Below are 25,622 nucleotides of genomic sequence, written 5' to 3'. Positions count from 1 at the left end.
GAGTGAATTCTCACAAACTCCTCTCTCTTTCCCCTTTGTAGATTGGAGAAAACGAAGTCTCTGGCTCAGCAGTTGTCCAGGGAAGCCACTGAAACTGACATCGAAGCAGATAAGTCTTATCAACATAGTCTCCGCCTTCTCAATTCCATGTCTCAGCTCCAGGGAGTCACTGATCAGTCCTTGCAGGTAAGGACATCTCACCTGTGTGCTGATGAGCAGAAGCCCTGCTGTTTTCTTCTCTGGGGGGTGGTTCCATCATATCGTTCAGTCATTCAGTTTGGTCTCAATACTGACCTTTCTTGCTTAGGTTAGGAGGAGTATGTATCTTTCTCATTATCCATGTCCTTGTTCTTTAATCCCTATCTTGGTATTTGAAAAGGCCTTGGCTCACATCCTGAACCAATTTATGGATAAAGGTTTTATATCTCTTCCCTACTTTGGGGGACTGTTGAAAACTGGGATATTATTACAGATAAAATTTGATACTTACATTTAGGTGAAATCTATAATACTATGTATAGCCACTCAAAAGACGTGTGTTCTGTTCACAGTTTTTGTTATTTCTGTCATCAATTCCAAACTTAGATTAAGAAGATTTGGCTTTATACCTACCACAAAAAGCACTCTAAATGCTTCCCACAAAAATGTTCCCATATATGTGTGTGTGTGATAAAACATGAAATATATAATGAAAACAGACACAAAACCTCTTTGAGGATGGTGGTATGGGTGGAAAAGGGGAAGGGGATTAAGAAGTACAAACTTCCAACTAGAAAGTAAGTCATAAGGATGTGACGTACATCATAGGGAATATAATCGAATATCCTCATAGCAATGTATGGTGACAGATGATTAATAGACATATTATGGTGATCACTTTTTAGGTTGAATCACTATGGTGTACACTTGACACTAATATAATATTATATGTCAACTACAATTAAAAATAAGTTTTAAAAAGAGGACCTGTTTGATGCCTGGGGCGCGGGGAGCGATGGGGGGACCTGCTTTGGCATTGTGCTTGTTAGACTTTGGGCCCATGCTATTGTTGTTTTCAAACAATGATGGCAGGTCCTAAGAAGACCGGTGTGGTAACTGACGAGCAGAGAGTTGACTTATTTCCTTTGCTCACAGGAAGAAGCAAAGAGGATCAGACAAAAAGCTGATTCTCTCTCAAGCCTGGTGACGAAGCATATGGATGAATTCAAGCGTGTGCAGAGCAATCTGGGAAACTGGGAAGAAGAAACCCGGCAGCTCTTACAGAATGGAAAGAATGAGAGACAGGTATCTTTTTAATGCACTCACTCAACAAACATGCATTAAATGCCTGCCGTGTGAATAAATATGGGGGGGGGGGGGATAGAAACTCTCTAAAGGATCATGGTACCACTGCATACAGAGGAAGTAACTAAGATATAGAGACCTTGATGTAATTAGCTCAGCTTCACCCACTGAATCAGCCCTCAAATCTAGGAATAGGACCCAGGCCTTGTGGGTTCAATTTTGGTCCAGCTCTGTCAGCTAGCTTGGCTTCAGGAAGTATCCAGAGTTAAAAATTATGATTTGCAAAACTTCTTATCTCTGATAGTGGACTAGAGTTGAGACTGTTCTCTGAATGGGATCCTTTTGGGTCATTGGGTTATAGTGTTTGCTTTGTCCCAGATTGTGCAGGGGTTTGCTCCAGCACCACTATACTCTCGGGTGAGTCACAGCACTCTGTTGTCACAAAGAGAAATGTGTTGAAACGATTTTGCTTGCAGGAACGCACTTCCCAGGTATATGTTACATTTACGCTCACCTTGTTCTCTCTGCCTCTTTACAGCAATCAGCTCAGCTACTTTCCCGGGCCAACCTTGCTAAAAGCAGAGCCCAAGAAGCACTAAGTATGGGCAATGCCACTTTTTATGAAGTTGAGAGCATCTTAAAGAACCTTAGAGGTGAGTAGTTCATGGTTCAGGTCCCTTGAGCATTTTTAAAGTGCAACCATGACTTTGCTTTATTTTGAATCCTCATATATCTCGCTAAGTGATAGGTACATTGGAGTATTCATAGACACATAATAAATAACTTTATAGAGAAAAAGCTTTCATTAATATTTGATGCAGGGGAAAGAATTGAGCTAGATGTCATAAGGCTTGAGTTCTGATCTCTGCCAGACCCTGTGACCAGGCTGAGCTGGCTGGGTGTCTATAAGCAAGTCACAAAGCCTTTCCAGACCCCAGCTTTCTCTTTGAAGGAAGAAGGTTAAGCTAAGTGATCTGTAAGGTCCCTCACAGATCCAACACCTTACTACCATACAGATATTTTTCTTTTTCATTCTTGTTGTTGTAGCCTGGTTGGTTCCAGTATAGGTCAATTTGTTGTGATTATGGGGCAAGCTTTGTCACAGCATCCAGATCCCAGGAAATTTAGGTCTGTGCCTTGGAGCTTTGGTTAAGTTTTAGGCTTCTTCACTAAACAAAAACAAAACAAAACACACACCAAAAGAATTCCTCAAGACCTGGGATATTCTTCACAGAAAATCCAGCCCTATCCAACCCTCAACTGCTGTCAGTGGCAGCTTCGAGTTTAAGGCTCTGGCTTGAAACTTGGGGCTTCGAAGATCCCACCTGCTTCTGATTTGCTTTGGGGTCTTAAGATTCTTGCAGGGATGGGGACCTGGGTAGGCTGAGTGTCATTTCCTCCCCACAAAGGACATATTATGGTCCTTTCAAGGCCTCCTTTAAGATGCTTTCTCCTGGATAAGAAAGAACAATAGCCACAACTCCCTCTACCCATCTCGTTCCCAGGCAGTAATAACACTCTTTCTGGAATTTTTCTTAAAAACTTCAGCCCCTTCCGTCTTCATTTGTAAGTTGGTTGTGTAAGTTTGTTTTCATCTTCAAGGTGATGTTTCCTTACCTTCATTTCAGAGTTCGACCTGCAGGTTGGAGACAGAAAAGCAGAAGCTGAAGAGGCCATGAAGAGACTGTCTTACATCAGCCAGAAGGTGGCCGAAGCCAGTGAGCAGACTAAGCAAGCAGAGGCAGCCCTGGGCAGTGCTGCTGCTGACGCCCAGAGGGCAAAGAACGCAGCCAGGGAGGCCCTCGAGATCACTGGCAAGATAGAACAGGTAAAGAGAAATCGAGATGCTGGTCAGCATGAGCAGCTCCAAACACAAGGCTCAGGTGGAATGGGAAAGAGCATTCCAAAGCATTCAAGGACCCTTTTCACCTACAGGGCTCAGAGTCCTGTTGTGGCCCACGGTGGCTCCAGATCCACTGGGGCACCCCTTTTGTTGGTTGACTCACAGTCCATCATTGACTGAGTGCTAGAATCTTCTATTTTCAACTCCCTTTTTGGACAACACCATGAAAAACCCCCACACAAGATTGTTTTTATATAGACGATTATATTAGTTTCCCAGAGCTGCTGTAACAAAGTACTACAAACAGGATGGCCTAAAACAACAGAAATGTATTCTCCCACAGTTCTGGAGGCTAGAAATCTGAAATAAAAGTGTCAGCAGAGCCATGTTTCCTCTGAGACTCTGGGTAGAAACATTCCTACCTTCTGGTGGCAGCTGTCAATATTAGTGTTCCTTGGTTTGTACCAGCATCGCTCCAATCTCTACCTCTGTCATCACATGGGATACTTCTTCCTAGGTGTCTTTGATTCTTCTAATAAGGACACCAGTCGTATTGGACTAGGGGGCTCACTCCAGTATGCCCTCATCTTAACCAATTATATCTGCAACAAGCCTATTTCAAATAAGTTCATATTATGAGGTGCTGGAGCTAGGACCCTTTTTTTTTGTGGGGGAGGAGGGGGCACACAATTCAACTCATAACAACGATCATCAATGTTTTGACTCAAGATTATGGCATTCTAGAGTTCTAGGTTCCTTGTCTCTGTTCTACGTAAGCTCCACTTATTTATCTTTCTCTTTTCTTCCACTGTGGGCCAGGCTGTGCTTGGCTGGGGAAATGGAGATGAGAAAGACTCACTCCTTCTCTTCCAGAAGCTGTTAGTAATGGGGAGAGATTAGTGACGCTTACAACCCATACATTAAATGCTCCGCTAGGAGCGCTTCTCAGCAGGAAGAGAGCTTCATAGCTGTTACTTAAGCATGACTCTACAGAGCCGATGCAACCCTAGACTCTAGCCTGGAGCGAACTCTTGATATTTAGACTGGCCGTACTCTTGGACCACTGGATGGCTTGCAAAAATAATCTCTGATTTGAGGTCCCTTGAGGGTGGAGACCAACTTCATGTGCCTTCCTTTAATGGCTTCTAACACAGAGACATCTGCAATTTGGTGCTTAATAATAGCTATTGACAAAGATGTTGATAAGGTTTGTCCTAATGAAAACAAAACTCAAAGCTGTAGCCCATTCATTCTCTGTACCTCGTACTCAACTCTCTTGGGGAATAAAGTCATGCAAAGGACTAAGGCAGCAAAGGAACATGACAGAGAATGAGGTGAGTTTCCCACCCTCTGTGTCATCCCAACTCGTTCCTATTGCATCCACCATTTGGTGAGCCGTGCCCTGAGAGGGAAGCAGTGTCTCAGTGCTGACCCTCATAGTCCCCCGGCACAGACCCCCAAATTAACTAGTTTGAGGCAGAGCTTTGGAAAGGGTGTGTCCCCATGTCTGACTCTCTCCTTGTTCATTTCAGTCTGTCAGGGCCTCGCTGCATCTGTATTTTTTCTGCAGTTGTCTTTGGAATGTTTTTGTGCCTCACCCCTCTCTTTCCTTCCGTCCCTGGCTCCTTTTCTTCTCCCAGGAGATAGAGAGTCTGAACTTGGAAGCCAATGTGACAGCAGATGGAGCCTTGGCCATGGAGAAGGGACTGGCCACTCTGAGGAGTGAGATGAGAGAAGTAGAAGGAGAGCTGGCCAGGAAGGAGCGGGAGTTTGACATGGATATGGACGCCGTACAGATGGTGAGTTCCCACAGTTTTCCAAGGGAGATCCTTTCAAACTTGCCAATATGGAAAACACCCTTCAAGACGAGTTTGTGTTTGTTTTTCCTTAGGTGATTACAGAAGCCCAAGGAGCTAATAACAGAGCCAAGAATGCTGGAGTTACCATCCAAGATACACTTGACAACTTGGACAGCATCCTACACCTAATAGGTAGGAGCACCCCCCAGCTTCCAGTCCTTCCAGGACCCCATGCCTTTTTCTAGAAGACTAACCATGAGTCCCGATGAATGGGAGTCTCAACTTTCCTTAAGGGTATCAGGAAGTTAGCCTTGTCCAGGTCCAGATACTGTACATTTTCTGGACTCTCTGCTCGTTAGCATCTCTAAGATGGGTTACTGAGCACATTTGCTCTTAGAGGTGAAAGTCTCTAGGTCGAAGAGCTGAATGTTTATAGGGAAGGTAAATTGAAGCTTGGGTTGATTAATAGTGTCTCATGGATCACAAAGTAAATAGTGGAGGAAGGATTTGAATGGCTTGGAAGTCCTGCTCAGGACTCTGGCCTTGATTCTGAGAAGCTAGTGGACAGCTCTAAGCAGAGGAATACTGTCATCACTGCATGTTTCAGACAGATCCCTGGGCGGCTGTGTAGAGGAGAGCTAAGGCGGGTTAGACGGAAGACAGGGTGAGGCTGCTCAGGAGATTGGTGAAGGAGCTAGGGAGAGAGATGATGGGGCCTTCTCTGAAGCAGTGGAAGTGGTGAGGGGGAAGCTTCTCCCCGTTTGGGAAGTCAAGAATCACTTGCTGACTCTGCTATGTGTCCCTCCTCAAACCACAGTTATACCTGGATGTGCGCAGCGGCGGCATCTCGAGCTGCCTGGTGGATAACCCAGAAGAAATGTAAAGGTGGTAGGCCCAGGAGATACTGCAACATTTTAGGATGAAATAGTTTAGATGGCACGGTGTGGCAACAAATCAGGTTTCTCCACAGAACCATCCAAAAGACATCTGATTTGAATTAAAATTCTAGATTTAGGTAGATCTGTTTTCAGGCCCTCATTTGGCCTGCTTGATCAAGCTTGGACTACAGCAGACAAGCAACTAGGTATTTGATTAGACTCCAGCCACATTCTGGAAAAGGCCTAGTTTTACTTTGTTCGTTCCATGGGACAACTTTAAATAGAGTAGAAACTACACTGCAACAAAAATGGGTCAATCAGCCCTAACTGGTTTGGCTCAGTGGATAGAGCATCGGCCTGTGGACCGAAGGGGCCCAGGTTCGATTCCGGTCAAGGGCATGTACCTTGGTTGCGGGCACATCCCCAGTAGGGAGTGTGCAGGAGGCAGCTGATCGATGTTTCTTTCTCATCGATGTTTGTAACTCTCTATCCCTCTCCCTTCCTCTCTGTAAAAAATCAATAAAATGTATATATTTTTAAAAAATGGATCAATCACCCTGAGTATCATCATCACCCTGAGAGACCAATATTATCTGTGTTGTTATCCTTATGGGTCTGCTTCGTGACCCCATTAGGGCCCCAAAGAGTAAATTACCCTGTAAGGGTAAAAAATGCGATCCAGTTGAGATTTTAGCAGCTTTGTTTAGTGTTCTGAAAAAGGTCTCTTGGCCTCCAGCACTCCTGCTGTTTTGGAGTAACTCATGCTGCCTCCCCATGGACATAGTTATTTTGTCCCCAAGCTTAGTTAACATTCTCTGCGTGTCATAGGGACCGACCCTAAATTCGTGAATTCTCTCCTGCCCCCGGTGAAGGATTGGTCCACTTTTGTGATGGTGTTGTTTCTACTCTATTTGCTCTGTTCAGTCCTGGAACAATCGCATTTTAATTGTTCTAGGTATAATAAACTCATGCAACCGAATACTGCCACTCAGCTTAGATATGTGAGGCCACCTGACCTTGACTTTGAAATGACCAAGGGTAGCTCAAACCTGTTCAAGCCAAATGAGTTTGGCCTGGTGCCCTTCATGCTGATGTCACTTTTAGATTGCTTCGGGGTAAACATACCTGAACAAATGGGACTGTGTTTCATATTGGAAGTAAACCAGTATCTAGCTAGATTCCCACTGTTTCAGGCCAGAAGGAAATCGTGCATCATTTCCTAACAGCTGGAATCCATCCTCCGAATAGCAAAGCATACCTTGGCCTCTATGAAGCCCGAAGCCCAGCCAGTTTCTACAGGTCCTTCAGTGGGAAACGGCAAGATAATGCCTACGGGTGGTTCAGAAAGCATAATTAGGGGTTGATGCTGATCCTAGGAGGAGATCAGTCCCATATGACCTTCAGCCCCTATCTTTTCAGAGCATGAACTGTTGACCCTAACATCGAAGGAGAATTCCAAGCTTCATATTGCTTAACTGGAGAGCTCAGAATTAGACTGTTTACAACACAGTAACTATGCTAGTGCTCTCAGCACTTTTTCTGGATTACTTGTAATTTAAAATAAGCCTTTTAAAAATAAATGAATGGCACATTATTAGCTCTGGACAAGTGAAAGAAGAATTAGTTACAGGTACAGAAGGGCCATGTAGGTTTAAGGGGATCTAACCCATAGCTTTTTTCTGTTAAACTCCTTTTTCATTCCCTCCAATAGACCAGCCTGGCAGTGTGGATGAAGAGGGGCTGGTTTTATTGGAGCAGAAGCTTCTCAAAGCCAATATTCAGATCAAAGACCAGTTGCGGCCCTTGATGTTGGAGCTGGAAGAAAGGGCACGTCGCCAGCAAGGCCAACTCCGTTCGCTGGAGATGAGCATAGATGGGATTCTGGCTGATGTAAAAAACTTGGAGAACATTCGGGACAACCTGCCCCCAGGCTGCTATAACACCCAGGCTCTTGAGCAACAGTGAGGCTGCCGCAGTGATTTCTCAACTGAGGTTCTCGGGACACAGGCCTCAGGGCTCAGGAGCTATCTCAAGTGGATGGGGTGGGATGTGGGCGTCTGAACCTGTTGAAAGGCACGCTCAGGTCAGCGGAACCTGATTCCATCCCCGAGACCTTGGCCAGACAAATGTCTTATTGCACCAACGCGATGCTGTTTGCTTTCTGATGCTGGATAATGAGGCAAATAGCACTGAGTAGGAGACTGATCAAGGACCTGGATCCCAAGGGTAGACTGGATGGAAGGACAAAATGTCCGGGCAGATGATTGCCTCAGAATAGGCGTAAGCTGAGTCCTGGAGTATGGACGAGCGCTGCTGGGCGATAGCTCCTTCATTCTGTGAGTAATGTGACCAAAGGAAAATATTTTAACTTGGCTCACGCATAAAATTCTTCCTAATGTCAGAACAGAGAGTGAAGTCCAGTCATACTTTGGCCAGTAAAATACTATTGACTCCTAGTGTCCAGTGTTCTTGTTGACCAAAGTTCTTCCTACTTACCACCCAGTACACAAGCATGTACTCCACTTTCAAGCTGGAAGAAGAGAGCAGTGATGGAGTGAGGAGCTGCAAGCCTGGCCCATTTGGGGCAATGATGCCTGCCATGCCCTGCTACCTTCAAGTTCCTCTGAACCTGAGAGTGGCATCTGTTCTCCTGATGATGCCACAGCATCACCCTATCAGCATTTCCTACTAGCAAAGCAAACACTGGGAATTCACTTTTGGGTTTCAAAGTAATAAAAAAATGTAACTTGGGCGTTGAAAGAAGTACAATATTATCTAGAAGATGTATTAGTCCCAATTCAGTCCCACTTCAAACATTAAAAATTATTTGCTCCCATGTGTTATCTCTCCCTCTCTCTCTCTCTCTCTCTCTCTCTCTCTCTCTCTCTCTCTCTCTCAGAGAATGTTCCTACTCACACTGGAGCTATATAAAAGTCACCCTTCCATCCATCCATCCTTACGACATATATTTATTGAGTACCTCCTGTATGCCAGGGGCTGGGGTACAGTGGTCACAGTCTCTGCCCTCATAGAGTTGATTGTCTAGTGAGGAAGTTAGACATTCAAAAAAATAAATTTAAACTTACAAATCTGTTCGTCACAAGTGGTGTTTATTGCAATCACCCCCTGGTTTGCAGTCTCTTTTCTCAACAGGACATATGTTGCAAGACACTCCCTTGGGGGCACTTGGGTTTTGGCAAAGCTGAGACGGCTCTGGGTTGTGCACACATCTTTGTATTCCAGCTGTCCCTCTGCCCCTTTCCACAACCTATTGCAACAGACTGTTGAGTCATGACACCAGTGGGAATTGCTGGAAAAGCCAGAGGCCCTTCCACCTCAGCTCAGAAGACGTGGGCACTGCCTCACCTCTGTATTTCCTTGGCTTTTCGGGAACATGTTTTTAATAAAGAATAATTCTTAGATGCCTGTGGTCAATTTCTAATTTGTTAAACTCTATGCCTGGGGTGGAGGTTCCAAAACCATGGAAACTGAAACAAAACCACAGAAAGAGCAAGGAGTCCTAGAGTCAGCCTCCTTAAGTCCTTTTTCTGAGCATCTGTCTGGCCCTTTCCAACCACGAGAGTATTTTGTGAGATTTCACTGGTACTATCTCCTAAGCATGAAGAAGGATTTATTTTTGGAACACCCTGAGCAAGGTAGGGGTTATAATGAATATTTTTGTCTTTTTATTGGCTATAAAATAAAGGTAAAATCAGTAGTTTGTGGTACATTGCTTTCCAATACATTAAAATATAATAAATTAAGATCTTGAATCGGCCATCTACCCAAGTGGCTGAGAAAAGGACTCTGCTCCTTTCCACCCTGACCCTCCCTGCCCCTGCCAGGTACAGACATGTCTGGTCACTTTGCTTTACCTTCTGTGGAAGTGAACTGATAATCCTGTCTTGACACACTCAATCACATAGTCTACAAATCTCTTGCTTTAATTAACTAGTGCCCAGAAAAGAAGGTGTATTCTATTAGGTTAACTACTATATCACATAGACCTAAACATGTACGTAACTCAAACACGGTAGATGTTTTTCTCGTTCCCATAACATGCTGAATGGGGAGAAAGTCGGTAGGCTGGCCCTCCGTGTAGTCATTCCAGAGTCCCTGCCATTTATAACATGTGACTTTTAGGGTTACCCTGGAAGTCATCTCCACTCCAGTGGGTGGGAGGAGAAAAAGATACGGAAGAGGGAGACACATGGAAGGTTTTTGTGGGCCAAGCCTAGGAGGGGCTGTAAGTCACTTTCTCTCACATTCACATCTAACTTATCAGGGAACTGGGGAATATAGGACAATCTAAAAAGGGGAGAATGCATCGTTAGTGATTGGCTATCTGTCTCTGCTGAGTAAAGGGCTAGGACAGTACGTACACTAGGGAACTTCGTGAGGGACCCAATGACTCACTAACCAAGGAGCATGCAATCATAAAAGGACTCCTCAGTGGGATAGATTGTTGTGTCATAAGAATGTCTTCCTGACAAGTAATCCCTAAGAAGAGAGAAAGGCCATGTGACTCAGAGATAGCCTACCTGGGACTTAGCCTCTGTTGCCAGACTTGACCTGACCCTGCCATATTGAGGGAGCTTTTTTCTTCTGATTTCTCATCAGTACTTGTAATTTGTAGTGAAAACTTTCTTATACTTCACCTCTGAGAGTTTTCTGGTGAATTGTGCCGACGATAGGCAATTACTAGTACACGCATCATCATCTACTTTGACTCACATGGATTTCTGTATGGAGATGGGAGTAGAAATGAAACTGCCCATGGACTAGAACTTCTTAGCAGATGTATTTCTGGTCTTATCCCAGGATGTGGTTTCCTTCCAGTACTCTTGGGAGGCTGGGGGGAAGGGGGGGGGGAAGATAGTCATGTCCAATGTTTGGAACAAGTCTCAAGGACCAGGAATATGTTTATCGTGTCATCTTTCAATGTTTTGCATCGTCATGGCAATGTTATGGATTCTTGCTGTGGTTCCGTATTCCCACCTGGAAAGCAGAGACTGTTGTTGTTTGTTCTCTGCTTTTGTTCCACTATGGACTACATGAAACTTCCTAGGAAATTCCAAGATCTGAAGCTTATTTATGGGTCATGTGGGAAGAAATGTTAATGTGTTCATATATGTTCATTCATATTTAAAATATCTATTTGACAAGTTCGTGAACGTTAGCAGATCAAATCAGTGTTTATACCTTCATTTAAACAAGCCCTCATCATTATATACTTTTAGGACAGAGAAAAAAAGTATTTAGCTTTGTGCCAAAATAGCAAACATAAATACAAGTCATCAATTTACAAGGCGTTTTGAGCATCATTATCCTATGCCACTAAACTCACACGGATACACACGAAGCTCCATTAATCTCAATTTTAGCCGAAACCGTTTGGCTCAGTGGGTAGAGCGTCGGCCTGCGGACTGAAAGGTCCCAGGTTTGATTCCGGTCAAGGGCATGTATCTTGGTCACGGGCACATCCCCAGTGGGAGGTGTGCGGGAGGCGGCTGATCGATGTTTCTCTCTCATCGATGTTTCTAACTCTATCTCTCTCCCTTCCTCTCTGTAAAAAATCAATAAAATATATTTTTAAAAAAAGAATCTCAATTTTAAACAAAAAAAAAATGCTAAGAACTAAAATGATTTTTTAAAAAATAACCACAATTAATCTGACAAACACATAGCTAAGCCTTAACTGAGCTGACCTAACAGGAAATTACTATTTCACCTTCGGAATCACAGCTGGGATAAGCTCATAACAATCACCATTTAGACCTAAACCAGTACCGTGTGTATGTCACAACTAAAAATGACATTGAACTAAGAGTTAAAGCAGGATTGGGCAATTAACAACTTATTCATTTATTGCTTTTTTACATTGCCAAGACAATGTGTGAGTTTAGCAACTTTTCTCTTAAGATCTTCTATGCCAAAAAGTTATTCAAGTTTGTAATTTTTAGAAATTTTTATTTCATAAAGAACTAACTTCATTAAGGAGTCAAAGCTAACCAATACCAGACTATGCAGATTTAGATAGAATCTAAAATTTATTTTATTTTTTTTAGCTGAGAAAACTTAGGCACAATTCACGAAATTGCTAATTAATTCTTCCCTGCTTCTGCCCCTTGGGTGTGTTTGTAAATACTTTCCTATTACACATGTGGCATCAGCTAAACCAGGCAGAAAAGCTCCAGCTCCAAGAACATTTTTGCAGCTATTGTCACCTGTCAAGTAGGACTATGAAGAAAAAGTGATATATACTGCAACCCACAGAGAAGATTCTAGACCAAGACAAGAGACTCCAGTAGCATTGTCTTCTTTATTAACATAATTGAAACATATTGCTGATAAAACATTCGTCTGTGACTATTCTAAGCAACAAAATTTCACTCAAAATATTTCACTGTGAAATGGTGTTGCAACTCGAATGTAGGTTTTGTGAATGAATTGGTTTCCATAAAGCAAATCTTGCTCTTAAAATGGCCAAATCAGTGACCAAAAAGTGACTCAAAAAAAAAAAAAAAAAAAAAAAGCTTCCCCCTCCCCATGCCAATCCTTGAGACCTCCTGGATCCAGCTGCGTTCTGGGCCCTGGGACTGAGGAGGGAACGTGTGGAACTCAGTCCTAACGAACTGGCACAGATTAATAGGACACTCCCAACACACACAACTGAGAAACCACGCGTTGAGTTTACTGAGCAGCCACAGGAAGGTGCGGATTGGATGAATTCAACCAAGCATCTTCATCTTCTTTACCACAAGGTTATTCCTAAGGTGTCCTGATTGGATGAGCTGTACCCTTTCCATCTCCTCTGTTGGCCTTCCCGCAGTAGCCGTGGGAGAGATCCTGAGCTTTTCATACTCCACTGATTGATTTTCGACAAATAAAATATAACATGCTTCTTAGTCCCCTAACGTGTGTGTGTGTGTGTGTGCGCGCGCGTAGTTTGGGAGAATAGATTTGGGCTAAGATACAAGTTGTTTTTCCCTGTAATTCTCTGCCTTTTGCTGTAGACTGATTATTGGGTCTTGCTTTCTCCTTCATTAGAACAGCAAGTTCTTTTATTCTTTGTGAGAAGCTGGAGCATGAGACCAGAGAACGTCGGGGAAAGGTAGGCCAAGCTGAGACCGGGAGAACGGTGTCTCTAGAAGCTCCAGCTCTGGGTTTCAGGCACTTCAGTAAGAGACTTCCCTCCCCTGTTCCTATGTACATTCAGGGAAAATGAAAGCAAGAGGCTGCCTGGGGGAGTGGGTGGCAAATGAGGTACCAGCTAGCAGCACAGAGCACCGCCCCCCCCCCCCCCCCCCAGCCTGAGGGCCATTCCTTGAAGAGACAGTCCTTGACACAGAGGGTTTCCCTCCTGCCTGTTCTTACTCATATCAGCCACTTTCAGAAAAATGGGAGGAACATTTTTTATTGGCGGACAGAAAATGCGGCTCCAGGCCCCTCTTGATATGATCACCCCAGCCCAGGCCTTTCTCACAGTCTTGGAGCCACGCCAGCCTTGAGCTGGACTTTGTAGGGAGCAGCAGGACCCCAGAGGGGAAGTCAGAGCCTGGAGGTTAGCCGACCGGTTAGCCTATCGGCACCTGGGGCACTAGTTCAAACTGAATCATCGTTCTGGTGTTGACATTAGCTGGGTCACAGCCACACTGTCCTGCCGGGATTGAGAGAGAGGCTCTGACCTCCCCCTTAGCAAAGGAAGAACAGGGCAGAATGGGGAATGGGCAATCCCACCCAAAAGGAAATTCACTTGTCCTTGTTGTAATGCTATTGTAACAAGATCCCTGTGATGTACCAAGATAAGACCTGCCCCCTTTTCTTCCTAGAAATCTTCTATTTTTTCTCCTTAGCTCATCTCCTCTCCCTTCCTGAGTCTTCTCACCCCCACACTGAGTGCACGGAGTAGCCCCGTTCTCTCTCATGGGATGTGGACTAAATGGGGCTTAACCGTTTGTACGCCATAAGCGTCTATAGATGCTAGCGGCGGATTTTTTTAAATTAAATTCAAAATATCGTGGCGTGTGGGGATGGTTTCCGTTTTGGACATGTGCCAGTTAACTGGCTAACCAGAGTCCAGCCGAGTAACAAAGATTAAAGAGACTAAAGTTATCTTGTCTTTCTCGGGTCTGCTCCTGTAGGTCCTCATAATAAAATCTATCCGTAAACTCCTTATCCTTGAGGATGCTATCCCCCCACCCCCACCCCGGGAACCCAGTTCCCCGTTTTCCTGTTTCTTTGCCTAGACAAAGGCTTTTCTGTCTCCCTCCCTCCAACACTAGTGTCATCTTGAGCATTCTGGGTCTTTCTTAGCCTTCCACAAAGCAATTCTTTCTTGGATTCAGAGAGTTACTTTGTAGGATTTCCTCCAAGCTGTTGAGATTTCTATGGGGAAATCTAGCTACAGCCTTCCTCACCATCACATTTTTCCCTCGGAACTGCCATATACAAAGCCATATATAGGCAGCACCTGGGTCAGACATAATTTAAGAGAAAGATGCCAGATAAAGGCTAAGAAGAGTAGAAACCACATATTAGCTGGTTAGTAGCATGGGAACTGGAGAGGCAGAGGCCATGGGATGTGATAACCTAAGGGTCCGGGAAACAACATCCTTTTGCTGGGCTCTCTACTTGCTGTGTGACTTGGGACCGGCCATTTAATTCAGGGGCTCTCTGCTCCCTCATCTTTTAAAGGAGAATGTTGGATCAACTAATGTCTAAAGTTCTTTTCACTTATGAATCCATGATCCTTAGTCATGAGCACTAAGACCCAAGAATAGAATCTTTCCTTCCTTCCTCTGGAGATTATTTCCATAATCCAAGAGGAATAACCCTCCTGCATGCTCTTCTGCTGAATCCAGTTCCCTGTCTGGAGACTACTGAAGGATGCTGCAGATATGAAGCATGTGGTGGAGACCATTATTCCTGGGACCAGATATCCTCCAAACCCTTCTGGGCCATAGCTGGTACTAGATTTTGATAAAATTGTCCTGCTGCTCGGGGACCATTCCTCAGAGACAATCGGAAACCAAAGAGCCAGGGACTGGATGAGAGACACAGGGCATGAGAGAATAATTTCCTCTTGGTCTCCAAGGGGACATGCACGGGGCCTGAACAACAAGAACAGAGCCTGCCAACACTGTTTCCAGAGGCGGTGGAGGAAGGTGGGGAATTAGGGAGAAAATGGATGGAACTATAGTGGCTCTTGATGTCCCTCACAATCTCTGTTCTGTGAAGCCACTCCTCTACCAGGCAGATCTCTCCATGTGAGGACAATGGTTGCCGGCTCAGAAGGAGATAAGACCAAGGCCAAACAGCAAGGCCAAGGCTCTGCTTCTCAAGAACTGCCCTCAGGCTGTGTCACCCCAGCTCCAGTGGGTGAAGGATCATCAATTGCCACCAGGGCAACCAATTGCTTTCTCCTACGTCATCATGGACTCACATGATGACAGAGACATGTCCCAGCCAAACAGGTAATAACTGCAATTAGCAAAGGTCCCCAGGGAGTGAATTTCTATCATGTTTTTCTTCAGAAATGACTGTATCATTAGGATACAATGGCCTGGCATATGTGATTCTTCTCAGGTGCAGGATGTAGCTAGGTATGGCCTCCATTGGCTGAGATGGTGATTGGAAATGCCTGGAATGGCAGGAGACCCACTGAAGGAGTCTGAAGGAGTAACTGTATAGATGTCACCGGGAAATGGGGATGGACTGGCTCTGTGTGACCTAGGCCCAGAGCCTCAGGAAAATGGTCTGAAACGAAGGAAATGGACTCAAATTCTTCTAAGAATCCCTACTGTTCCCAGACTTGCCTCCCAGGTTTCAGAACCTGAAAATCTCACTCCTGACCCCAGACTGTTGCTGCTGCTGCTGTAGGGGGTAGAGGTGGGTGGTGAGGGTAGGTGTGTGTGTGTGGGGAGGGGGGGGGGCGGGTGTTGGAGAAGTGGAGCTGGCTTGGCCTTCTTCCCTGGGTGTGGCCCTCACGTGCTCACTGTGCTAAGTCTGGCCACAGTTTCCCATCACAGGGAAGCGATTCCACAGGAATGCATCAAGACCACAGACGTGAAGAATCACGGACACTGATTTCATCCAAGTTCTATGAGGCGTGAATAACAACAATCAAAATCAAAATCAAAACAAAACAAAACAACAAAACAAACAAACAAAAAACAGAAAAGAAAAAAATAGCCCTTTGTGGTAAAGGGCATGCTGGGAAGGCGAGAGCCAGAGCTGCCTCCCCAGAGCATGCTGGGAGGATGGGCACCAGAGCCACTCTCTAGAGCATGCTGGGAGATGGCCACCAGCACATCTCCAAGGACGGCACTTCCCCCCAACTCCCACCCCTACGCCCTCACCCACCCCCAACCCGGAGACCAGAGGAAAGTTTGTCCAAAGATGACTGCGGAGTAAGGGATGCCGAGGGTCTCTGAAGGTCCCCACACTGTGGGGGCTTGAGCCGGCGAACGGGGAGAACAGTCAAGATGAGGAGATGGAGAAACAGAGGCCGGAGAGAAACGGGACGACAGAGACTGGAGGGGCCAGTGTGTTGGCAGAGGACATGGGGAGAGCGCAGTGGAGGGCTGTGTGGCCGCTAGCCCGAGGCGTTGATGTACAGCTGGCTCTTGAGAATGTAGTCGATGACGGGCTGGGACAGGTAATCCACGACATGGCCGTCCCCATGCTGCAGGGCCAGCCTGGGTGAGAACAGATGGGAATCAGATCGACATCGTTCCCTGAAGCCCGGCGGGAGGACTGGTCTGCCCACTCTCTTTCAGGGAAAGGGTGTACCCAACGCCCCATCACCAGCCTTTGCTTAGGCTAAGTAAGTGGAATCCCTCTTAGGAAATGCCCTCTTGTGCCCACAATTTCTCCCCCAACCTGGTGACTCCATTTCATCCTGGCTCTGCCAGCTCCTAGCTGAGGGACCTTGGGCAAGCGATTTAAACCCATCTGTTCTTCAGTTTTCTCTTCCACAAAATGTAGACAATAACTATCTCATTTATTACAAAAATTAAATGATTCATTATGAAACCCACTTAGAACAGCCCAAACACACAGTAGGCATTTCAATGTTAGCTATTATCTCTTTCCTTTGTGTTTCTCTGCACCATGATCTGTGAAAATGATTCTCATCGGGGTTCTTCCGCTTGACCATTTCCTTTCTTCCCTACAGGAGCCTGATGGAGAAGAAGGTGCCCTCTCACAAGCCGGGAGGCTATGGCGGGAAGGCACCCACAGGTACAAAAGGGCTCCAGGGATGCCCCTCGGTTTCTGCAGTTTTGCTGTAGCCTTGGTCTGGCTGCTCCCCATTCTCTCCTCATATGAGGAGTCAAACGTACCTGCTCTTGGTTGAGCTGACAACAGACATGGGATGGTTGATGTCATCCTTCACCACCATGATGTTGTTCTGGGGACAGAGCAGAGAGAATAGGTTGCCAGCCACCCCCCACCCCCACCCCCCCACCCCGACCCCCTGACCTCCCAGAAAAGGGCCACATCACAGAGCTACATCAGCAGGGAGATGGAGAACTCACTTTGTATTTGCGGAGTAGTGAGGAGTGATTCATGATTCGGTCTGTGTCCGCTGCGTCTCGGGGTACCACCACAATCCCAAAGTCCCCAACAATCACCTCCATCTAGAAGAGAGAGAGAGAGAGAGAGAGAGAGAGAGAGAGAGAGAGAGAGAGAGGAAATGAGAGAGAGAAAGCCTTTTGTGAGATCATGACCCCAAGCCCCTACCAAGCAACTACTTAGCAGGGTGCAGGTATCATCCATGTGGAACCCCAAGCGTTAGTCCCACACTTGCTTTCTCAGCCCCATCAGTCAGCTCCTTCAAGTAACAACCCGTAACAGTGTTAGTGAAATGAGTGAGAACTTCGCCTGGCACACAGAATATGCGTAATAAATACCCCTCGACTAAATGAATAAGCGTGGTTCTGCATGCCTGGGCACGATCTCGCCAATCCCTGAGGCTCCTGTTGAGTTCATAATGCTGACGAATAGCATGAACGGCACATAGTCCTATGGTAGACAGCCTGTGGCAACACAGATCCCGTTGTCCAGCAAGAAAAGCCCTAGCCCCCCGGTGGCTACTGGGAGGGGCTAGAATGCTCCCTGCTCACCCCAGTCAAAGCTGCCGAGGGTCTCAGGGGCAGTGCAGAGCTTGTCATGCATCGGTGCGTGCAGAGGAAGTGATAGGAGGAAGATTATAACGGGTCACTTCTGAGGTCAGCCTTTGATAGGAGCTTGCTGCCATATGAGAAATGAAACCTTTTCCTTAAAAAAATAATAACCTTTAAAATTTATCCTGACTATAGACAATAATAGAAGCTTGGAAAACTAAAACAAAACAAAAAAAGAAGAAGAAAGAAAAAGAAAGAAAGAAAAAACAATCAGAACCACACCACACAGAAAACCACTAATATAACCATAATAAATTTGTTTTCCTCTCTACAAATAAGTGTATATATCCACAATTGGATTACACTGAAAAACAAATCACTTTATCTGCATTTTAATTTAACATTATATTGTGAGCATATTCTTACATCACTAAAATTATTTGAAAAGATGAAGCTTCAGCAGTCTGTGTCCTCTATTGTCAAGCTGCACTATGATATGGCAGGATATATTAAACCCACCTTGTAGAATAGAAAGTGTGCAGTGACCTCTTTTTTGCAGTTATACATCAGACTTTGTTGAAGATCTTTATACATAAGCCACCTACCACATCTCTGATTATTTCTTTAGGATAAGAAGTAAAATAATTAGATGAAAGGATCTGAACTGGACACATTTCAAGCTCTTGAGACATATTACTAAGCTTTCTGGAAACTCAGGCCAATTTTTGTTTTCAAAGAGTCTGAAAGTGATGGCACTGAGAGACTTGGATCTAGCCTGGGCGTATTATTATTGCTTAGATCTTGCCAATTAAGGATCCCAGGTCGGGGGAATTGGGAGGGGAGGGCGGCTGCTTCTAAGCAAGGCAGCTCATTGAGCAAGACCTGGATTTGGCAGCAAAGGACCCAGGTTTCTTCTTACAGTTCTCCAAACTAGTGACACCGACAGACATTAAGGAGCACTGTGGGAGGATTTCTGTACTAGCAGGATTCCACTTTAAGTCCAATTCACTGATTATGTTCGTGTGGGTGCATGTGTGTGTGCATGCACGTGATGAGGTGCACGTGATTGGGTGCCCGTGCACGTGATTGGGTGCACGTGCGTGTGCGTGCACATGTGCCTGTGCCCTTGGGTTTTCCATCCACTTTACCCTACTTCTGCCACTGCTGACAACTGGAGCTAGAGTTGCAACTGGAGCTCTGTTGTTGCTGAAATAAAAAGTTGGCTGAAGATGCCCTAAGAGGGACGTTTTGAAGAGAAGTTAAAGGTGGGTGTAAAATATCAGGGCCCCATGGGAACATGCCATTTGGAAAACTAGAGCATTTTGCCACTTGCTGCACCGATCGGTGGTGTTCAGACCCGGTAAACTGGCACGGTTTAAACTGCCCTATAAAAACCAGGAATGTTAGGGAGAGGCAGGGCAGGGAGCTGGAGGTAGACCCAGCCCCTCCTGCCATAGCTTTTAGAATGCTGCCCTGGGGTTCACTACTCCGAAGGTAACCTAAGACACTGGTTCTCACACTTGGCTGCACATTAGCATCGCCTCAGGTGTTTTAAATTTTCCCAAAGCCCAGTTCACACCCAAAACCAATTAAATCAATCTCTGGGATGTGACCTAGGCATCAACAGTTTTTTTTAAATTCCCCAAGTGATTGCAATACGCAACCAAGCTTGAGAACCCGTGGTCTAAATAAATACTGAGTTCAAACTCCAGGGGAATTGGTAGGGTACGAAAGTGAAGAAAGGAGAAAAGGGAAGAAAGCGGAGGGGAGGGAGGAATGGGAGGGAGACAAGGGAGACCCTTAAGGGCTTGGCTATGTAGATGTTTCAGGATATCTGGTGTAGGCCGCATATTGCAGGATCTGCCTTCCATTTGATTCTGAGACCTGGATGGGTGTATCATATGCCTGAAATAATGGGGCTATTTAAAGAGAACATCCTAGTTTAAAGCATGAAAACAATGGCTCAGAACGGTAGTCAGGACTCCTGGGGGGATGGCCCTCTGGGTGACATTAGTGCATCTGCTTTCCACTCAGGAACTAATGATCTGAGCACCCAATCAATAACAGTGCCAGGTGGCTCAGTGGGTAGCAAGCAGATGGAGACCGTGCTGCTTGAGATGTTTTCCTTTGCCAGAAACAGGTGACAGACTGGCCCCCTGGGAATCACAGATGGGCAAGGGAGATGGGGTCTAGAGACAAGACACAGCGTTACCACATCAAAGAGGCATGTCTGCAGGCGTGTAGGCCAGAGGCTGCTGGCTTTATCTTCTAGGGCTCCGGCTTGATTTTCATGCTGGAGGGTGTTTGTGTGGGTGTGTGCTTTGGGGTGAGGGGAGGTGCCAGGTGCTAGAGTTGGGCGAGGTGTGCCCCACCCCAAGTCCCTGCCTCTCGTCTTCACCTGGCCTCCAGGACACCACCCTCTCTTGGTTGTCCTCCTCCCTCCCCATCTACTCTTTTTTTTGGTCTCTCATCTTGCTGGTTCTTTCTCATCTCCCTAACCTTGAACTTGAACCATTGGAGTCCCCCATGCCTCAGTCCTCGGACCTCTTTTTTATCTGTATTCACACACTTAATGATTTCATTAGATTTCGAAGCTTTAAAGACACACTGAAGGCTCCCTAATTGATACCTCCAGCATAGATTTCTCTCCTCAACTTCAGGCTCATATATCCAGCGGCCTTTTCAACATGCCCATTGGGGTGAGGCATTGCAAATTTGATATGTCCATGAGCCCCTAAATGCTCTGACATCAATCTATCATTACCGCTCCCCCCCCCCCCCCGCAATGTTTTCCCTGTAGCCCTTCATTTCAATAAATGGAAACTTTTCTTACAATTGCTGAGGCCAAAGCCTTGGCAAGTTCTTTGATTCCTTTTTCTCTCACATCCCACATATGATTTATAAGGCAACCCAATTGACTCTGATTCCAAAACAAATCCAAGAACCGGCTCATTTTTCACCATTTTCATCCCTTCTATCCTGGTCCAAGCTTCCTTTGATAGGGTAGATAATGGCTCCCAAAGATACCCAGGTCCTAATCCCTGGACCCCCATGACCACATAAGCCAGTGGTTCTCAACCTTCTGGCCCTTTAAATACAGTTCCTCATGGTGTGACCCAACCATAAAATTATTTTCATTGCTACTTCATAACTGTGATGTTGCTACTGTTATGAATCATAATGTAAATATCTGATATGCAGGATGGTCTTAGGCGAACCCTGTGAAAGGGTCGTTCGACCGCCAAAGGGGTCGCAACCCACGGGTTGAGAACTGCTGGAAACCTTAAGTAGCAGAAGAAACTCTGCAGGTGTGATTATCCAGAATAATCTAGGAGGAGGGACCTACTTCAATAACAAGTGGGAGGCCGAGGGCAATTGAACACAGAAGAGAGACGATGATGTAAGGACAGCAGAGAAAGATTTGAAGATGCTACACTGTTGGCCTTGAAAATGGAAGACGGGGCTATGAGCCAAGCAATGCAACAAAAGCAGCTCTAGGAGTTAGCAAAGGCCAGGAAAGAGATTCTCCCCTGGAGCCTCTGGGGGGAATATGGCCCTGCCAACAACTTAGTTTTGTCCTATTAGTGAAACCTATTTTGGACTTCTGGCTTCCAGAGTGTGAGAATAAACTTGTGTGGTTTAAGTCACCAAGTTTGCAGGAGTTAACTAATTCACCCCCATCATCTCTCACTTGAGTTGCTCCAGTCTCCCTGTTTTTCTCTTGCCATTTTCAGTCTATTCCCAATCACCAGGCTGATAATGTTAAAAAACAAATTATGTTGCTCCTTAGCTCAAAATCCTCCAATTAAATGTCACCTTCTCAATGATCTCACCTTTTCATCTTCTAGTCAAAGGCTCCCCAGGGGAGGGATGGTGGGGATGGGGAGAGCAAGTGGAAGGAGCCGACTCTGCTTCCCCAAATTCAGGGAATCCGAGGGAAGGATGTGAAACGTGTTGAGGCAGGAAGCAACCTGGCCTCGGGAGAAACACAGGGGGCAAATCTTTTGGAAGGAATGTGCAGTTATCATCATCATCCCTCCAGGAGGCTGAATTCCAAGACCTGCCTTGCTGGATTTCAGGGATGCTTTGGGTAGGAGGATGCCCAAAGGTCTTAGCCAAGACCTTTCTGGAACACAGGGTTGAGCAAGACAGGTATGGCTTCATCTCTTGGGTCAATCACCAACTAGTGGGAAACATTACACAAATGATGATTTCAACTGCATTGCTATGAAGGATAAGGCCAGGTTACTATTCAGTGGCTAATATCCTTTTAGTGGCTAATGTCTTACCGGTAGCTGTCAAAAGTTTACCCATAAAACATTAGGCACATCTCGTGGCGGAGGCAAACTACCTTATGGGCTGAACTCCTCCAACCAAGCTTTTCCCAGGTACCCTTTCATTCTTCCATTCAACAATTTTTTATTGAGTGAATATGGCAAACTGGTCCCTGTCCTGCTGTTGCTGAAAAAGACAGGTACATTTAGTGTGCTCACAGAGCTTACTGTCTTGTAAGGGTAGATCATAAACAGATAAATATTTAAATAAGAAAACATCAGGTAGAGCTAAGGACAATATTGAATACTGTGGGGGAGGAAGAAATTTCCCCCTACCCTAGGTTCTTCCAGCAGGTCTAGTCATTAAATCTACAGAAGGCAGATGAACAAGAGAAAATAACCAAATTTAATTACAGACTCACATATGGGAGCCCCACATAGACGAGAGGGTCAAGACAGAAAGGTAAAATGAGGGGTAATGGCATTCGGAGCTTCAGATGAGGTCAGACGCCCTGGGGCTTCAGAGAGGAGCAAGGTCGTTCTCAGGAGGATAAGAGCAGGTGTTCAGTGATTAAATATTCGCTGTGCCCTCCAGAGAGGTCATTAAACTTTATTTCTGGTGCTAACTTATTATGGGCCAAGCTCCAAATTTAAATTCTTGAAGGGACAAGTAAAAGCTTCTTCCCACAGGGTCTCAATTGCCTTCACCTCAAAATAATCCCCAGGCTAAAGTCACACATTTAGGAGGCCTGTTCTGAACCCCTTCAAAATCAAACACAATTACTTTTCAGCTGAACTCTAAATGACTAGAAGAGGAAGACATAGGGACACCTGGGCAAAAGGCATTCCCAGTGAAGCCACTGTGAGTGCAAAGGCCCTGGGGGTGGGAAAAGGTGTTCAAATAGAGAAGACAAGTGGATCTGGAGCCCAGAGAGGTGGGGGAAGTGGACAAGGACCAGATCACAGTAAAGATGTGGTTTCATTGCAATTCCAAAGAGAAACCATTAGGGTGTTTTAAACAGAGGCCTTGACTTCTATTAGCAACAGGATCCAATTTACGTTGACTGAGCCAGGCAAGTCTAACTAGTAAGACCCTCTGTAGGATCACTCTGAGACCCTGGTTAGGGTTCCGAATTCTAACCGTGCTCTCTTCCTAAGGTACCTTACCTGAGCGACATGCGCACCCTTGTGTTTCTCCTCCAGATGAGAAAATTCAGGGATGAACATGGGACTATCAGTAAGGAGGGGAAGAAACAGTACCTGCTATTGTGCCAGGCACAATGTTAGGAGCTTTATTTATTATTACATTTAATCCTTACGTCAACTCTCTTCTGAGATATGTGCCTCCATTCTCATTTCATAGATGGGAAAACTGAGACTCAGTGAGATTTAGTCCCAAGTCCAAGTGGCACGGCCAGGAGGTGAACTTACACTCAGTCTGATCTGCTTTAAAGGCTCTTTTGGCAGCATTACACTGAGGGACCGTAGGAAGAAGCTAGGAAAAGTCCTTGGCAAGTGGAATGGGGAAACTGAGACAGATCGCTGGACAAACTGACAATTTACAGCTAGATACTGCAGGTCACCTCCCTAGAGAGAACATCCAGAACTCAGTTGTATTTCAGCTCCAGGCCTAGAAAAATAGCAAAGCCAGGACCAGCTGCAATGACTAATGACCCCGTGCCCTGACACGGACCAATCAGTGGAAACCATGACCCTGAGAGGGCACAGCTGATGACTATTCTATTGAGGTTCTCCCTAAGCTCCCGGCCTTTAAAACCCTCAACGGATCCCGGTGTAAGCTCTCCCTCCCAGGAGCATGCCTGCGCCTTTTCCTTCTCTCTCCTCTTCCCTTGAAGGCATGCATCTCCTAAGCTCTAAGGGACCCCAGGAGACTTGCAACCAGGGGAGCCATGGGCAGCGTCAGCTCGTCCCAGGCTAACCCCTGAACCTGTCTCCAGGCCCCCTCTTCCCTGACTTCTCAGTGAGCCAAGGCAGACCTGCGGAGGCTCATTTCTTTCCTGTGACATTTCTACAGAGCCGCAGCAGCCGCGCCTCAGCTCTCTCCTGCTGCTTCTTCTATCCTAAGCCCTTCCTTGCTTCACTGTCCCCAGCTTTACTAAACATCCTCTCAGAATCACCGGGACTGGGGTTGTGAAATCTTTCCTGCAAGAAGTGAAGAGCTCACACCGCGGGTGGCCCCTAGCAGACCCGCTCAGGGCCAGGTCCCCTTGCCAAGAGCAACACCTCTTCTAGATCCATTGTTAAGACTCACATCTTAGTGACTTGAAACTTTTTTGGTTTGGAAAGATACTCTGTCTTTTCTCCAGGCACCTCATGGGCTAAGTCCTCTGTTTATTACCCTACATTGCCCCCTGGGGTACGTCATTTTGTATGCTTCTGAGTGGGTCAGAAATGATGCGGGGAGAACGTGTCCAGTAGGTGACAGGCTTCTGCCACCAGCTCCACCCATATCAACCAAGAGTCGTCCACCTTGGTCCTGCGCCTGCCTAGCACAGCGCCCCCCCCCCCCCTCCGCTCCTCCCAGGAGGGAAGGCTGGGTGGGAATGCATTTCCAGAATGCCGCTCAGTGCAAACAAATGAATGATGCTTCTGAGGGGTTTCCCAGAGAAAATCATCTCCACTCCCCTTTCCAACTTGACTGGCGGTGTGGGAAGGCAGGGAATTCCAGACTCAAGTCAACAGCCTGAAAACTAAGCCAACAGTGCCTTTCACACGAGAACCAGAAACTCCCCGCTAGGGCTGAGCCGCCTGTGAATTCAGCCCAAGCTCATCAGTGCGGGGGACCTAATCCCCAGGGTGGGAGTGTCCGTGGGGCTTCCTGGCCGCGGCTGGACTGTCTGATAAAAACCATCTGAGCCTGAAAAACCAAATGTTTGTCTTTGCTCCGTTTGTCCCGGAGCCCAGGGATTTCTTCTGGAGTGGCCATTGCCCCAGGCTCTTCCCCTGTTTATTTGCTTTGGTTGGTTTCCCACAGCTGGTGGATGGAGGAGGCAGTTAGGCCACGGGCTGGTTGGCTGGAAAAATGTCGGCTACAGCCTATTAGAGCTGGCCTGTGGAGTGCCCGGCTTTGGGAAATGCAAAAAGAAAGACAAAGGAACAAAGAAAAAAAAACACTTTCCCCATTGGCCCGTCTCTGGTGCCTCATGTCCCTTTTAGACTTTCATTCCTTTGGGTTAAATATTGACCCTGGCTCATTTAAAAGGCGAGTTGGCTAATACATTTAATCATTAAACTTAATGATGTTGCCATCTTGCTTAAAAGTCAAACGCTTCCCAAATAACGACCAAGAGAAACCTTCTAGTTCAACCAGCCAAAACCATCGCCCCCCAAAAGGTCTTGTTCCCACCACTGGGTCTTGCACAGCCTTCTCTCAGCCTCTCAAGCCCTCTCTTTCC

At 46.0% G+C, this 25,622-nt stretch overlaps 2 protein-coding genes across 4 annotated transcripts in view; one reads left to right on the top strand and one right to left on the bottom strand.

The window, feature by feature from the left end:
* Positions 1-8,893, top strand: part of LAMC2 (laminin subunit gamma 2) — a 55,841-nt gene extending 46,948 nt beyond the window's left edge. For both annotated transcript variants that reach the window (XM_036343228.1, XM_036343227.1), the window contains 7 exons: positions 42-186; positions 1,135-1,284; positions 1,823-1,937; positions 2,913-3,112; positions 4,768-4,926; positions 5,019-5,118; positions 7,516-8,893. In XM_036343228.1, the coding sequence (XP_036199121.1) occupies positions 42-186; positions 1,135-1,284; positions 1,823-1,937; positions 2,913-3,112; positions 4,768-4,926; positions 5,019-5,118; positions 7,516-7,769 (1,123 nt within the window). In that variant the 3' untranslated portion in view covers positions 7,770-8,893. The remainder of the gene's footprint in view (positions 1-41; positions 187-1,134; positions 1,285-1,822; positions 1,938-2,912; positions 3,113-4,767; positions 4,927-5,018; positions 5,119-7,515) is intronic.
* Positions 8,894-16,182: 7,289 nt separating this feature from the next.
* NMNAT2 (nicotinamide nucleotide adenylyltransferase 2) overlaps positions 16,183-25,622 on the bottom strand; it is a 101,524-nt gene continuing 92,084 nt past the window's right edge. For both annotated transcript variants that reach the window (XM_036344594.1, XM_036344595.1), the window contains exons 9-11: positions 17,345-17,446; positions 17,150-17,217; positions 16,183-16,504 (exon numbers count right to left, since the gene is read on the bottom strand). In XM_036344594.1, the coding sequence (XP_036200487.1) occupies positions 16,402-16,504; positions 17,150-17,217; positions 17,345-17,446 (273 nt within the window). In that variant the 3' untranslated portion in view covers positions 16,183-16,401. The remainder of the gene's footprint in view (positions 16,505-17,149; positions 17,218-17,344; positions 17,447-25,622) is intronic.

This window comes from Myotis myotis, unplaced genomic scaffold, assembly GCF_014108235.1.
Source record: "Myotis myotis isolate mMyoMyo1 unplaced genomic scaffold, mMyoMyo1.p scaffold_m19_p_18, whole genome shotgun sequence".
NCBI lineage: Eukaryota > Metazoa > Chordata > Mammalia > Chiroptera > Vespertilionidae > Myotis > Myotis myotis.
This window is presented reverse-complemented; position numbering and strand designations above follow the sequence as displayed.